Source organism: Corapipo altera, unplaced genomic scaffold (genome assembly GCF_003945725.1).
Source record: "Corapipo altera isolate COAL_440 unplaced genomic scaffold, ASM394572v1 0, whole genome shotgun sequence".
In the NCBI taxonomy this organism is placed as follows: Eukaryota; Metazoa; Chordata; class Aves; order Passeriformes; family Pipridae; genus Corapipo; species Corapipo altera.
In genome coordinates this window covers 26,598,198-26,610,875 of record NW_020884872.1, presented here as the reverse complement: position 1 = coordinate 26,610,875, position 12,678 = coordinate 26,598,198, and the positions used below count along the sequence as shown (strand labels likewise).

The window sequence follows — 12,678 nt, the reverse complement described above, 5'->3', positions numbered from 1 at the left end:
ATTCCAGACACATCATTTTATATTCCAGGGTTAGTCCTGCATCCTACAAATTTCTCAGTCCACCTCAGGGTGGTCCAGATAGGGAAACATTTATCTGATGACCATTTTAAGTGGCAGAATAGAATCAGCTCTTCTGGAATCAGTAGCAAATAGATTTTGACTGCTAAAACTGACTAAATACTTCCAGTTGCAGTATATTCTGATAAGGAACTTACTCTGATTTTAATTCCTGAGTCTTAAATCCAAAAATAAGCTATAATTGAAGTAACCCTAATTATACACAGCAGGCAAGATTCTCTAATTGATTTATGAATTAACTTCCATATCGTTGGTGTATCTGCATTCCTTAACTGATCATATGGGTTTTTTCATGTCCATAATGGGAAATATTAATTACCTTCATGCACTAGGAAGGATAATGCTTAGTTCTGGAATAATCTAAGCAGATACATTAAACACTTGTCTCCTAGAAATTCATCCCACATCCATCTGTGCTCATTAAATCATCAAATTTTCTCAGAAGTACCAAATTATATTTTTTTTAAAACAAATTATGGTTTTCAAACCACTTGTTCTTTTCACATCTGGCAATGGAGCAACTTGCATTCAACATCACTCAGCTCCATATTTTGCTTGTTTGCATTTTGGTGCATTTCATCTGCACAGTAGGAGCAATTCTCTGAGAAAGAAAAGGGAGAAGAGGGAAAAAAAGGTTAGATAAACAGATTCAGATGCTGGATGAAATTTTAAAAAGCTGCAAAGCATTTCAGTACACTTAGCTGTACTTGGCTTTCTGTCTCCCAACGCCCATCTGTGCACATAGAAACAGAGCACTGAAAGATTGGAAGAAGTAGCACATTCCTTAATATTTACAGCATTTGAAATGAGGCTCAAGCAGGCAGCAGAGCACCGCTACTTTTCCTATAGAGGTTGGCTTGCAGCTCCAGCTCTTGCCATATCCAGGTTACTGATCAAATCCAATGCACCAAGAGGTGCGTTAAAGGGCTCTGATTGCTCATGACGTAAGGGAAGAATTGCCTATTCTGCTGCCTGACAATGCAGTTCTTCCTGGGAGTTGCAGCCAGATAGACAGGAAGGTGAAGTGAGCTTCACCCTCTTGTAGGTGCTGGTAATGTTTATATACTCATTCTTTTTTTTTTTACATAGAAAGAATGAGGAAAACAATTATCCTTCTTGGTATTCCAAAACCTTGTTATGGATGGCTGGATTAGAAAGGAAATTGCTTCTATCTCTCCCATCATTTAGCATTCGTATTTATACAGTTTGCTGGGATAGTCAGAGCCCTCCTCTGCCTTCTGGGTGTAGTTCCCACTATCAGTTTATAAAACCACCTTCTTTCTGCTGCTCTCTACCATAAAGCATCCAGCAGTCCAAGTAGCAGAGCAGAGAAATTTCCCAGGTGGTGTCCTTGTCACTTTGTGTTGCAGTGATTGCCAAGTGAATACCCTATCAGGCTGTGTTACCTCACATGCTTTTTTCCACCTACTGCTCCATCCAGTTTCTTCTAGAGGAAGAAACGGGACCGGTATAGGGCTGCACTGTGGTGAGGCAGGTGCTGGGCCGAGCCTTGCCCACATCCCACCAACACTGTTCACATGAGAGAGGAATGTGCTGTGTGCCTAGCAGCACCAAAACAAAATAGTTTCCTTCCCACCCCCTTCAAGAAAATATGACTGTACATTAAGCAAAACAGGAGAGTTGAGTGTGCATGTGTGTGTGTGTGTGAGTCATGTTCCCTTCACTGCCTGGCACTGTTCCCAGATGCAAACCTGATTCAAACATGTCACGCATTGTTGACTCTTTTATAGTAACTGGCACTAATTCTGCCATGTTATATTCTGGTAAAGTGGCCATGTCCAGACTTACTGTCATGACTGGAGTATCTGTGCTGTGTTTCTATGGTTTACATGGAGCCGTCAAGCAAGCTGTAACCACCAAATAAGATGGGAGCAGTAAGTTTGACCTTTAAAATAGATCCCTCCATGTTTCCAGGTATCTTTCTACAAATCACTGCCACATTAGAAATTGAGCTCCCAATTCAAGGAAGCATTCAAGCATGTGCTTAACACCCATTGACTTCAATTTTCCTGTGCACGTATATCTTCTTTGCTAAAAAAGAAGGGAAAAGAAGGGTTCTTTTCATTCCTGGAAAGCACTACTGGAGAAATGACCCCAGGAGTAATTTCTGAATGAACAGTGACGTGTATGCGCATGGTTAAGTGCTTCTCTGACTAGAGATACCTGCCTTAGGACTGGGAAACTAGAAGTAACCATCTCAGAAATTGAATTCTGCAGTATTTCCAGCAGAAGGGTCAGAGACCCAACTGAGACTTGTTCTTCTAAGGTTGCTGATTCAGACACCGTGCTATGGAGAAGCGGGTTCTGGCTTGTGCAGAGGTGCTTTGCAGATCTCTTCAATTTGCCAGTAAAAGAATGGAGAAACAGAGCTCCACTGATAAACAAGAGTGGTGGTTAACTGGGCTAGATGCTTCATTGGCACCGATTATCTGTTCCTTCCAAAACTGTGTATCCTAGCACATAAGGGACCTGTTGGAGTCGCAGGATTGGACTCTTGAAACCTGTCCTTAGTGCATGGTACTTTGACAAACAGGAACTTGCATTAAGCATCCAAATTCAAGAACTCTAAATAGAATCAGATTGAAGGTTAGCCCTGCAGACCTTATTTGCTTCACTGTACATTTGTATTCTTAGGTTTCTCTAGTTCCATCAGTGTCCTGGGTGCACATAGTTACTCAGTGAGCAGATACGTAGTATTTTGGAGGAGTTTTATATCAGTCTCCAGGCCTGAGTCCAACCCTTAATTACTGATCAGTTTTGATCAATACTGTTCAATGTGCACGCTGACAGAGAGCCTGCATGAGTCATTTAGACCGTACAACAGACTCCTACACAGCCAGGGTGCATGAGATGAGTATTACTCTGTGGAAAGTGCGGCACGAGGCTTTGCAGCTGGAGGAGTCAGAGATGCCACTTTCCCCATATCTGCCCTAGTCAGTGAGTTTCATCACGGTCACTTGCTAGAGATAATCCAACCTCTGCAAAAGATGGGGTGGTTTCCATGTCAGAGCCTTGACTCACATCCAGAGAAGCATCTTGTGCACTAAATGAGGCAGGCATCCTAGGGGAAAAATAGTCTGCAGTCATATAATAGAAAATTATATTGCATGGAAGCAAAAGTGAAGTCATGGGCAATTTTAGTTGCCTGTTTCTTCATCTCAGGTGCATGGGTGTGAAACACTCCTGCTCTGTTAAGGTAGTAGATGTCTTTATGCATCTATATGCATGACATTTTTAATCATTTTGCTTCTTTAAAGGAAACAAAACCAGAACTTCCATCATGTGACATCTATTTGATATTAGGAGTCTTAGCTGCACCTTCCAGATGTCAATAGCAGTAGCAAAGGGAGAGCTGGGTGGGAGAGCTATTTCTTTTGACTGTGAGGACAAGTGCTATGAAGACAGGGGACAGTGGGATTTCAAGGTCTTTGCTGACAGCAGAGAACGGACCTACTCCTGCCTTAGTGAGCTAATTGCTGCCAGGCTGCCTATCCCACCCTCAGCCCCAGTGCCAACCTCTACTCATGCAGTCTCCTGCCCCACTGAATGCAATGTCCCTGCCCAGGCTCCCTCCCACCAAGGGTCTTTGCTCTCCCAGACTCAGCTCAACACATCTTCCCCCCTCAGCAGCCATACCCACACCTTCTGTCAGGGCTTCCAGTTTTCATCATGATCCCATTTCTTTGCTCTAGTTTTTCTCCCTCTTCCTCCACCTCTTCCCTTACCTCACCCTGCCCTCCAACTCCCTGAGGTTTCCCTGCCCAGGCAAACCCCATCCTCTCTCCTTGTTGATACCGCTTGCAGCCTCCCATGTATTATCTCTTGGGCACCAAGGACCCTTCCCAGGGCACTACCCGTCCTGCACAGTCCCCTCCAGGGATGAAGTGCCCAACCCAAATATGCCACAGGAGCCAGCAGTGGGGAAGTCCAACATCAAGTCTGTCCCCTGAGAGAAAAACACAAGAGGGGCCCAGTGTTGGGAAAGGAAGAGAAATGCAACCTCTGAGGTCCCGCAGAGCTAGGTCAGCTTGGAGCATGAATCAGCAGAGATTTTACCTTCAGTGCTCATAGAAACCTAAACATGTGCCATTTAAATGCTTTTAACTCGGCTGAGAGTGGGTGATTTTCTGAACGAACACCATCCCTGAGAGACCAGTTCGACCACAGGACAGGTCTTTGCTCCCAAATACAGGGACCTGAGAGCAGTTTGTGAAAGTCCTCACCTGGCTCCTGCTGGTGCATATTTAAGTTATTCCTGGAAATGATGCAGCCATTGGGCTGTATGTTGGACCCTCAGCCTGGCACAGCCAACTGCTGTGGAAAATTTGGGCCAAAACAATTAACATTTGGCAGAATTTTAACTATATGAGAGCACAATTTATGACAGAAAATAACAAACAAAACTGAGAAAACTGAGATCCATCTAAAATGCCAAGAGACTGTTTGGTGTAAGAAAATCTACAATTTTATAGTATCTTCTCAAAGAGGGGGCAAAAGGGGAAATGAAAAAGGTAGATATAAATAGAAGTATCCTGGACTGCCTTTCTGGGAGTGAGGGAGGATGTCTGGGAGAAGAGACCTTTTCTGCCAAAAAAATATGGCTAATATACATGTATGTCCTTGCAAGGCCATTCCAGACGATAAGCGAGGCTGAGGTGCCACCTGGAGGTGTGGAGGGGCAGCACAGCACCGTGTGCCAGGAACAGTGCCTGGCTGCTGCCCCTGCAGCCCCCACTGGGATGCCTGTCCCAGGCCCCGCATCTTTTTCCATCTCTCACAGACAATTTCTCAACTGATTTGCAAGGTCTTTTGTCACTACTACTTTGTTACTCTATAAATAACCTCTTCAGTGATATCCTGTAAGGTACTGTAGTTAATTAAATTTAAACCATAGCATTTTGAGGTTTCCTAAATGGGAAAAAGGACCTCATTTTGTAATGCAGTGACTGTGGTTTATTTTTCTAAATCTCTAAGAAGATGCTGTGTAGAACCCCTTTAGGAGGATGGGCACATTCTTATTGAGTGTGGTCACCTCCCTCCTCATATGAACCATTTAGGAACTAGCAGCTCATCACTCCTAGGATGTAGCTTGGCTTTAAAAGGATGCCTCTGTGCTTAGGGTATGACATGAGGTGTTGGCAGTCCCAGCTGAGTCTTTAGAGCAACCTTGACCAAGACACCCTGCGTTTCTGTTCCTGACCTGCCAAAAGGGTCCATGAGTACCTCCACAACACTCAACTAACATTGAAGTCCAGCTTTTTTTCTTTCTCAAAGCCCCTCAAATTCTTGGTGCAGAGTTTCAATGTGCTGTGAGTGTGCAGAGCTGTGAGATCTGAAACTTGGCATCATCTTGGCTGAAATTGTTCCACTCTGATAATTTAATTAATCAACACTGCAGCAGAGTGTTTGAAATAATGTGTGCATTCATTTGCATAATGGGTGTAATTGCCAAAGCTTCATAATATAAGTGTAGCAGTTCCACAGATGATAGCTTGATGGACCATTTTCCTGCAGCCAGGCAGCAACACACGTTTCAACCTCTGTTATTTGCTTTTCCACAAAGGAAGGAAGTGACAGCTAGATTTATTAACCAAGGTACAGAGAGGACCGGCAGATTTTTGATGGTACTTAACACATGTATTTTCCACATGACTGTGTTGCTGTGTCAAGATAAAAAAGCCACAGTCAGGTTTTAGAGAACTCCTGCTCCAAATGGAGTTTAATCCTTTATGAAGTAATGGGTTGTTTGGCTGTGGAGACGTCCAAATGTAGAGGTGGTATTTTCAGTGTCATGTCAAAGTGGAGTCCGTAGTTTCAGAACTGCAGTCACTAGGTACCTGAGCAATGTCTGCAAAGAAAATGGGTGACTGCCATTGGAGAGTCTCTCCAACAGCAGGATATTATCTTAAATAAATACTCATCTTGTTACAGACATAACGGAGGCATCAGTAGCCATGCAGCAGTTGTGGAAATATCCTCAGGAGATGCGCTTTATGTAATCAATTGGCATCTTTTAACTATCTTACTATATTCATTACTTTGCAATTAGCAAGACAGTTATTGACTGTTAACCAAATGCCAGATGACTGCAAAAGTACACGTGCTGAAGAAAAAAAACAACCGTGCAGCAGAAATATATTCCCTGCTCTGCACACAAGTGCATTGATATAAAATGGCCCAGTCTGTGCTCTCAGGAGGACGCCTGCTGATAAGCCTTGAGTGCAGAATAGCCCTATCAGGTTCAGACACGTTGTTACTTCATTGAAATGGAGTGACACTTGAAAACTAAGTTCCCAGAGAGCCCTGTGAATGGTTCAGGGCTGAGGCTTCCTGTTGGTTTGGAGAGTGCTTTGAAAGTCATTTGATACCTCTCCATTTTAGCTTCCCTTCCAGGTTTGAGGGACCCAAAGTACATTCTCAAGGAACATAAGAAGAAAAAAAAGTGAATGCTTTAGCTAACCTCTGCTGGTATTACAGGCAGTGGGAGCATTGCAAACCCCATTTTTCATCATCAGTGGACAAGGGAAGAGTTATAGGTGTCATCTATCTGGACTTCTGTAAGGTCTTTGACATGGTCCCCCACAACATCTTTCTCTCTAAATTGGAGAAGGATGGATTTGATGGGTGGACTGTTTGGTGGATAATGAATTGGTTGGACGGTCACATCCAGAGAGTAGTGGTCAACGGCACAATGTCTCAATGGACACTGGTGACAAGTGGTGTCCCTTAGGGGTCCATACTGGGACCAGTGCTATTCAATATCTTAAACAATGGCATGGATGGTGGGATTGAGTGCACCCTCAGCAAGTTTGCAGATGACACCAAGCTGACTCATGCAGTTGACACGTGGGCTCTGAGCAACCTAATCAAGTTGAAGATGTCCCTGCCCCTGGCAGAGGGGTTGGACTAGATGACATTTAAAGGCCCCTTCCAGCCCAAACTGTTCTATCATTCTATGATTCTATGATTTTGGATAGAGAAGATGCAGAGATGGATGAGACATGTTACAGCAGAGGCAGATGCAACACTAGGATAAAGGGCTGAGTCCATGACACAGGCTCAGCATACAACTGGGAGCATGGCCTGCTTTCCTGCTTTCATGGCCTGGCTCCAGACACTGGAGTCCAGAAACTAGTCCTGTCTGCAGTCAAGCTGGCCAGAAATCTCCATGTCTTACTGAGTCTTAGTAGAAAATGTAGCTGCATTGGATACAACTAATGTGCAAAAATGTAACTTACTTCTATTTCCAAAAGTATTTTTTTCCCCAAGATTTCTGGTACTGGTGCCTGGCTGCTTCCAGTGTGCAGACTGACCAAGTCCTTGCATTTCTTTTTCCAAAGGTACCGTGTTGTGGTCCCATACCCACCACAGAGTGAGGCTGAGATCGAACTGAAGGAAGGTGACATTGTGTTTGTGCACAAGAAGCGGGAGGATGGCTGGTACAAAGGGACGTTGCAGAGGAATGGCAGGACGGGCCTCTTCCCCGGGAGCTTTGTCGAGAGCTTCTGAGGATGAATCGCCACTCTCTCGACTGAGGAGCTTTCAGGGGAAACTGCATAGCACAAGAAGAGACAGCAAAGAGAAACTGGACTGATAACCACTGCCATTTTTATTTCCAAAGACTTCCCCCAGGCCCTTCAGTCTGCAGCTCTGGAGACACAGTGCCCGCTGTGCTCCTGAGACCACGTGCGGTGCATACAGTGGTATGTTGAAGTAGTGCCTTCCACCTGGAATCACAGACTGAAAGGACGCCCATCTGGACTGTAGTAACCTAAACTCTGGCTGTTAACCCTTTGTGTAAATTATAGAGAAGATATCTTTAAAAAAAATTAAGAGAAAAGCTGTTATATTGCTGTAACTTATTTGTCAGACTGCAGTGTTCTTATTACTGGCCTATGCAAGATGGATTTGAGAGTTCAAGAAAGTGTGCTAGGAAGCTCTTAAACTGGGATTTTGTTTTTCCCAAGGGAAAAAGAGGGAGGGGGAGGTGGAGAAAACCCCAGCTAAAGATCAGTGCATCGTTGTACAGGAAAGAATGAGGACTCCAAAATGTTAATGTCATGCTTTCTATATACCTCAGAGATATGCTGCGCAAGTTTTACGGTGAGTGTGTTAGTGCTCAGAGTCCCATACCACCTGGTGTCCTGGCGCTGCTGCTGGGGAAGTCCTGGAGGAAGTACAGCTCCACCATTAAACTGTGGTTATTTGAGCAGAATCCCTTTTGCCTGTTTTCTGCCCTTATTATATGCAGCATGGATTTTTGTCCTTTGGTATCACTTTCCATTGCTTTTTTGTACAACGTACCTTTTTACTGTAAGAATTGCTCTACTTTATATATATTCCTACTAGATCAGACATTTCCTCTTTTCATACATCTGGTGCTATTTTTTTTAATTGTTAAAGATTTGGTTAAACAGAGAGGCTGCGACAAGATTTGCATTCAACATATGAATTTAGAAGTGTACCTGGAGATCGAGATCAGACTGCTTGTTCTTGCTTCATAGAGGAAAAGAGAAAAAAGCTGCATGGCCACCAATATACCTGGGGGAGCGTGCCTGTGCAACATGCACACGCTTGCTCTCTCCTACGTATTTAGAGTGGCTGGAGGCCCACGCTGAAGCACAGCATTCTGTCTGGAGAGTGATAATGACTCCAGAATTGGAAGCAATTCCCAGAGGAGTTGTTTTAATTGACTTTTTCATGGCAATAAGAAGAACACTGCAGGTTCTAGCACACACAAGGACTGTGGAGTTTTCCTCTGTCGTTGCATGATGGAGACAAGAGCTGATCTGCGACAAGCTGTAATTAGCATTATTGAAATGTGATTTCTTACTGTAGAAATGTACAGTTCCGGATACTGTTGGATTTCTTAACGTGGTCAAGCTACAATACAAACCGTATCAGGCAATATAAGCTTCCATCTACCAGGGACTTAAAGGTGCAATAAATGTAAAGTGAGTTTAGCCAGTTATTTGAATGAAACAGAATGAGAAAAAAATGCCGTAATGCGATTGTGAGGGTATTTAAAAAGACATCAGCTCTTGAGGAATGAATGGTGATGAAAGGCTTTTCATAGCTGTATCCATACCTTGCCTCTGACAGCAGCTGGCTGTTTGCCAAAGCCCACATGTGGTGGGTGTTTAAAAGCCTGTCGAAGGCACTGTAACCTGGAGATGATCTTATTAAAGGGAAGAGGCCCAGTGGGTGAACATCATTACTGCATTACCAGTATTTCATATGTGAAGGTGTAAGTTTTGTTTTCATTCAAGCTGTGTGTACTAGTACATATCAAAACCCATGTAAGTGAGGATTCCTATTTAAGTTCAACTCTGTGACTTTGTTCTCTGTAAAATAAGTTCTTCTTGCTATCACATGTAACAAACCAATTCCAGAAACACAGTCCATGGCCAAGTATAGCACCTTCAAACAGGGAGGCCTCATTTTCAGGGTGTTTCTTTATATACTTAATGTTGATGCATTTGTTGATATTCCAGATTGTAATGAATCAGCCACTAAAAATCTAGTTACTGTTGAGAGGAAATTGCTTTTTTATAACCAGTAAGAGACTGAGGAAATGTCTTCTGGAAAGACTTGATTGAGACTAGAGCCATATCTGTTCCACTTATTTGGTCCAGGTCAGAATTGGTGTCACTGCACCTCAAACAGTAAACTGCAAACTGCACAGTTAGTGAGTCAGCAACACCAAAATGTGTGTTATTGAATCCAATAAGAATTCTGGTTTAGATCTGTCAGAGATGAGATTTTTTTTCTGACAACTTACAGTGGTTAAATCCCTCTTAAAACCCTGTTCCATGGTGTATTTACTACAGTCAGAAAAATGAAACAGGATGGCAGCTTGCTTGCTGCCTATTCTGTTTAGCCAGATCTAAAATGGTTCCAGATTTCCACCTTTTCATGCTTAACTCTAACAGGACAAAAGTTGGTGTGTGAGAAGATCAAAGAAAACATGCAGATGTCATATTATTAAATCAATGCTTTGAAATATATTTTGCAGGGAGGATGATGGGGTTTTTTAAATGGTCAAAACCCTTTCAGTCATACCTCCTGCAAGGAAAAATACAGAGGGGGAGGGGATGTGTTCTGTTTGATAGCAGCTGTTTCTGGCCTCTGTTTATTGTTTATCATCACAGTTTGGGTTACTGAGTAATCTCCTTGGACAAATCACTTCCATGCCAGGAGCACAAGTATCAAAGTGAACTTAAAACAGCTCAGTGATACAGAAATATGACCCAGTGCCATTCAAAAAGTCCTGGACTGAGAGGTTCAGTTCATTCTGTGGTCTAATTTTTATCTGTCATGTCAGGAAAAGGGGGAGGAGGGGGCGTCTGCATCTCCTGCAACAGGGCAGGGAAAAGGAAAGATTCCTTCTGGTGGCCTCAGTTTATAAAATGCCAGGTTTGCTCTTCTAGAAGTGGGTTCAAGTAATTGAACAATTCCTTTGAACTTTGCACAGCTCAGAAAATGTTTTTGTTATACATGAATGTTAACGTGGTTTAGGAAGTGTTGGCAGATATGAGTACAAATGAACTATAATGACTGTGTTTCTGATTCTTTAAATAAAATAAACATTAAGGCAACTTGACTGAGGTTTCCCTCTCTCTTAGATAACAAGGTGAACAAGCAGAATAAGTGGCTCTGAGGTTCACAAAGAAAGCAGGGAAGGCCTCTCTGCAAACCCTGTAGTAATTCCCACATAAATAAAGGCCAGTTAAAGGTAAGACATGCCTGAACAGAAGTCCAAATCTCTTTCTCATTCTTCTTTTGGCAGATCAGGGGTTTCTTCAAAATCTCAAGAAATTAACAACTAACCTGTGCAGAAAAGGTGTGTACTCCAGAGAAAGAGAGTGAGGACAGGTCAGGAAGAGGGAGTAAGGTGGCAAAGGCAAGGCTGTGGCAGAGACGTTAGGAGGGATGTGGAAGCAGAAGTATTTTCAAGGAAAACAGCAGCCTCTAATCCTGCTGGCAGAATTCAGGGGTGTTCTGAGGTCACCTGGTGGGTTGAGCAGGCTTGTAGGCAGAGGAAGAACCCTTTCCTCCTGCCATGGGTGGGTTTGGGTGTGGTGCCAGCAAGGTCCATATGTCCTCCAGGCTATGAATAGTCAAGGAACTGGAGAGGTGGAAGAAGCAGGTGGTACCCTGGGCATCTGAATGCCCTCTAACTCAGGTGATGGGTGTAAGCCCATTCTTGCACATGGCCTGAGATTCTCATTCAGTAGCAAGGCGCAGAGCATCTGGGGGGGAACATGAGTGCATCAGTGGGTCTGGATGTCTTTGCCTTGATTTGGCTGGGAGACACCTCTGTGGAAGAGGCACCTGTAGGTAGTGGTTCATTGCCCAAGTGGGGAATGCATAAGGCAGGGAGGAGCAAGGCACAGCCAGCTCACCAGGTCATCTGCATGGGCTTGCTGAAGGCAAGCCCACCCCTTCAGAAAGGTGATACGAGTCTCTTTGCCCCAGCTGGATCCCGAGTCCAAATTTGAAATGTGGGAACTACAAGAACTTAAACGTGGGCAGGCAACCCCTCTCCCTCTGTTCGGCCTCACTGACTGCCCTGCCTGACAAGCAGTGCGGTGCAAAATACTGCACAGAGGAGCCTGCCAGCTACTTGCAGCTAGTCCGGAGTGCCAGTCCCTCCACACTTTGGCAGATCCTATTCCTCTGGCATTTCTCCAACCCCCACTGCCAGAATATACCACACACCTCACCCAGTCTTCGCACTGCATGCTGCCCCTTGCTTCTGCTCCATTGCCTGATAGAAATCTCAGCTATGTTTTGAAAGACAAATAATCATTGTAAAATTGTTACATGGTTTGACTGTTCCTAAATGCTCGAAGAGACCAGAACCACCTGGACAACATCTGCAGGGCTTTCCTGCAGCCAAAAGCTCTTCTTGACATCAGCAGCTCCTTATATATGGTGAACCTGGCAGCTACATGCCCGGGCTAGCTGGCGCCAAACCAAATAAATGAGCTGTACTAGAAGGGAAGCCAAGAGGTGATACAGTCTGGAGAAGGCCCTGTCCTCATGCCCCAGCCTTTCATGTAGCAAAAATAACTTTCCAAGTGGTCACAGATGTATTTCCAATTACTAGGGTGTAGCTGTCTCCCCTCCCTTCAGAAAACAACTTGACTTTTCTCAGCCACCAAGCAGCACCACCTGCCCCACGGTGCTGCGAAGGATCTGCAAGCCAGGACACCAAGGGGCTTGTCGGGGTGGTCCTTTTGCAGTACATGGCAGACAGCCCATGTGTGTCCCCTACGTTCATAGGTACAGCTCAGTTGCAGGTGAGCCCATCCCTGCTTGGCCATCTTCTTTACTCCCACCCTAAAGAGACCTCAACAGTCCATGGAAAGACAGCCAGGATCCTGCTGATTTGGCCAGGGAGTCACTGAAAGCTGTTTCCAGCATAAATGGCTCTTTTGCACCAGCCAAGATGCAACACAATGTTTTTCCAAAGGCAAAAGAAACAGTCTTGCATGTAAGCTTACAAGCTTTGTGACCTCCTGTGTGCACACGTGTGTGTGCAGAAAACCCCATGAACAAGGAGTGCTGGTGGGG

General features: G+C 44.3%; 1 protein-coding gene across 1 annotated transcript in view; it reads left to right on the top strand.

The window, feature by feature from the left end:
• The window catches only part of SH3RF3 (SH3 domain containing ring finger 3), a 252,167-nt gene extending 241,455 nt beyond the window's left edge, over positions 1-10,712 (top strand). Inside the window, exon 10 of the mRNA XM_027640927.1 lies at positions 7,440-10,712. Coding sequence (XP_027496728.1) covers positions 7,440-7,608 — 169 coding nt within the window. The 3' untranslated portion in view covers positions 7,609-10,712. The remainder of the gene's footprint in view (positions 1-7,439) is intronic.
• The last annotated feature ends 1,966 nt before the right edge of the window (positions 10,713-12,678 follow it).